This window comes from Urocitellus parryii, chromosome 6 (assembly GCF_045843805.1).
Source record: "Urocitellus parryii isolate mUroPar1 chromosome 6, mUroPar1.hap1, whole genome shotgun sequence".
Lineage (NCBI taxonomy): Eukaryota > Metazoa > Chordata > Mammalia > Rodentia > Sciuridae > Urocitellus > Urocitellus parryii.
In genome coordinates, this window is record NC_135536.1 from 35,889,946 (window position 1) to 35,891,527 (window position 1,582).

The 1,582-nt window shown below is 46.6% G+C and overlaps 1 protein-coding gene across 1 annotated transcript; it reads left to right on the forward strand.

Annotated features, from left to right (window-relative positions):
* The first annotated feature begins 205 nt into the window (after positions 1-205).
* LOC144255427 (olfactory receptor 6E1) lies at positions 206-1,141 on the forward strand. Its single transcript, XM_077800114.1, has one exon. It carries the CDS (start codon positions 206-208, stop codon positions 1,139-1,141), a length of 936 nt encoding a protein of 311 aa, XP_077656240.1.
* The last annotated feature ends 441 nt before the right edge of the window (positions 1,142-1,582 follow it).

Consider the following 1,582-nt stretch of genomic DNA (forward strand, 5'->3'; position numbering starts at 1 on the left):
AACTTGATGCTGACTCAAGGAAGGACCTAGAAAACCAGCATGAGGAGGTAGAAACCAGGGCTGGTAGCTAAAAGAATTAAGTACAAAATAGGACACTCATCCCTCTGTCTTTCCGGTTCCAGCTTGTCCTCAGATGCTCAGAGCACCACAGACCCTGATGCTCACCACCTTTGATACTCCACTTTCCACAGAGGTCAGAGGATCCATGGGGAACCACACCACTGTCACCGAGTTTATCCTGCTGGGACTCTCAGATGCCTGTGAACTACAGATGCTCATCTTCCTGGGGCTCCTCCTGACCTACCTCCTCACACTGCTGGGGAACCTCCTCATCGTGGCCATCACCCTTATGGACAGGCGCCTCCACACCCCCATGTACTACTTCCTCCGTAACTTTGCTGTCCTGGAGATCTGGTTCACCTCAGCCATCTTTCCCAAGATGCTGAACAACATCCTCACAGGACATAAGACCATCTCCTTAGCTGGATGCTTCCTACAATTTTTCCTCTATTTCTTCCTTGGCACCACAGAATTCTTCCTATTGGCAGTGATGTCCTTTGACAGGTATGTGGCCATCTGTAACCCTTTGCGTTATGTCACCATCATGAGCAAAAGGCTGTGTGTCCAGCTAGTGCTCTGCTCATGGATGACAGGTTGCCTTCTCATCTGTGTTCCCAGCTACCTCATATTTCAGCAGCCGTTCTGTGGACCCAATGTCATCAACCATTTCTTCTGTGACAACTTTCCACTCCTGGAACTCATATGTGCAGATACGAGTCTGATAGAGCTTTTGGGGTTTGTGATAGCCAACTGCAGCCTCCTGGGCACTCTGGCCGTGACGGCCACCTGCTATGGCCACATCCTCCACACCATCCTGCACATCCCCTCAGCCAAGGAGAGGCACAGAGCCTTCTCAACCTGCTCCTCCCACATCATTGTGGTGTCCCTCTTCTATGGCAGCTGCATCTTCATGTATATCCGGTCAGGCAAGGGTGGGCAGGGGGAGGACCAGAACAAGGTGGTGGCATTGCTCAACACTGTGGTGACCCCGACACTCAACCCCTTCATCTACACCCTGAGGAACAAACAGGTGAAGCAGGTATTCAGGGAGCAGGTGAGCAAGCTCCTCTCACAAAGTTGAGTCAGACCTGAGAGAGGGAAAAAAATCACCTCCTTGCCTAAACCTCTGCTAATGAAGCTCCTGTCCAGATTTCCACAGATTCTCCCTTCATAGACAATTTTTGCCAGGTAGTCTAACATATAGCCATTTCATATATGTATTATTATTAGTCCATCCATTCTTGTTCAGAAAACAGAAAATTTAATATGCCACTTCTGTGTGACATACATCTTGATATTTCTAACATTATTCTTTATGGTAAAATACTGAAAAATTACCCTCTGAGAACAGAAATGAACTAAAAATACCTACTATCCCACCTTTATTGTAGTAAAATTTCTAACCAGTGCATTAGAGCAAGAAGAAAAAGTTAAAGGACTAAGCAATTAAGGAAGAAATATTATCATCACCACTAACATGCTCTTGGAATTAATAAGTTCATGGACACAAGTTCAACCTACA

Excerpts from the sequence above, each read along its gene's own strand:
- LOC144255427 (XM_077800114.1), top strand. The coding sequence starts at position 206 with ATGGGGAACCACACCACTGTCACCGAGTTTATCCTGCTGGGACTCTCA.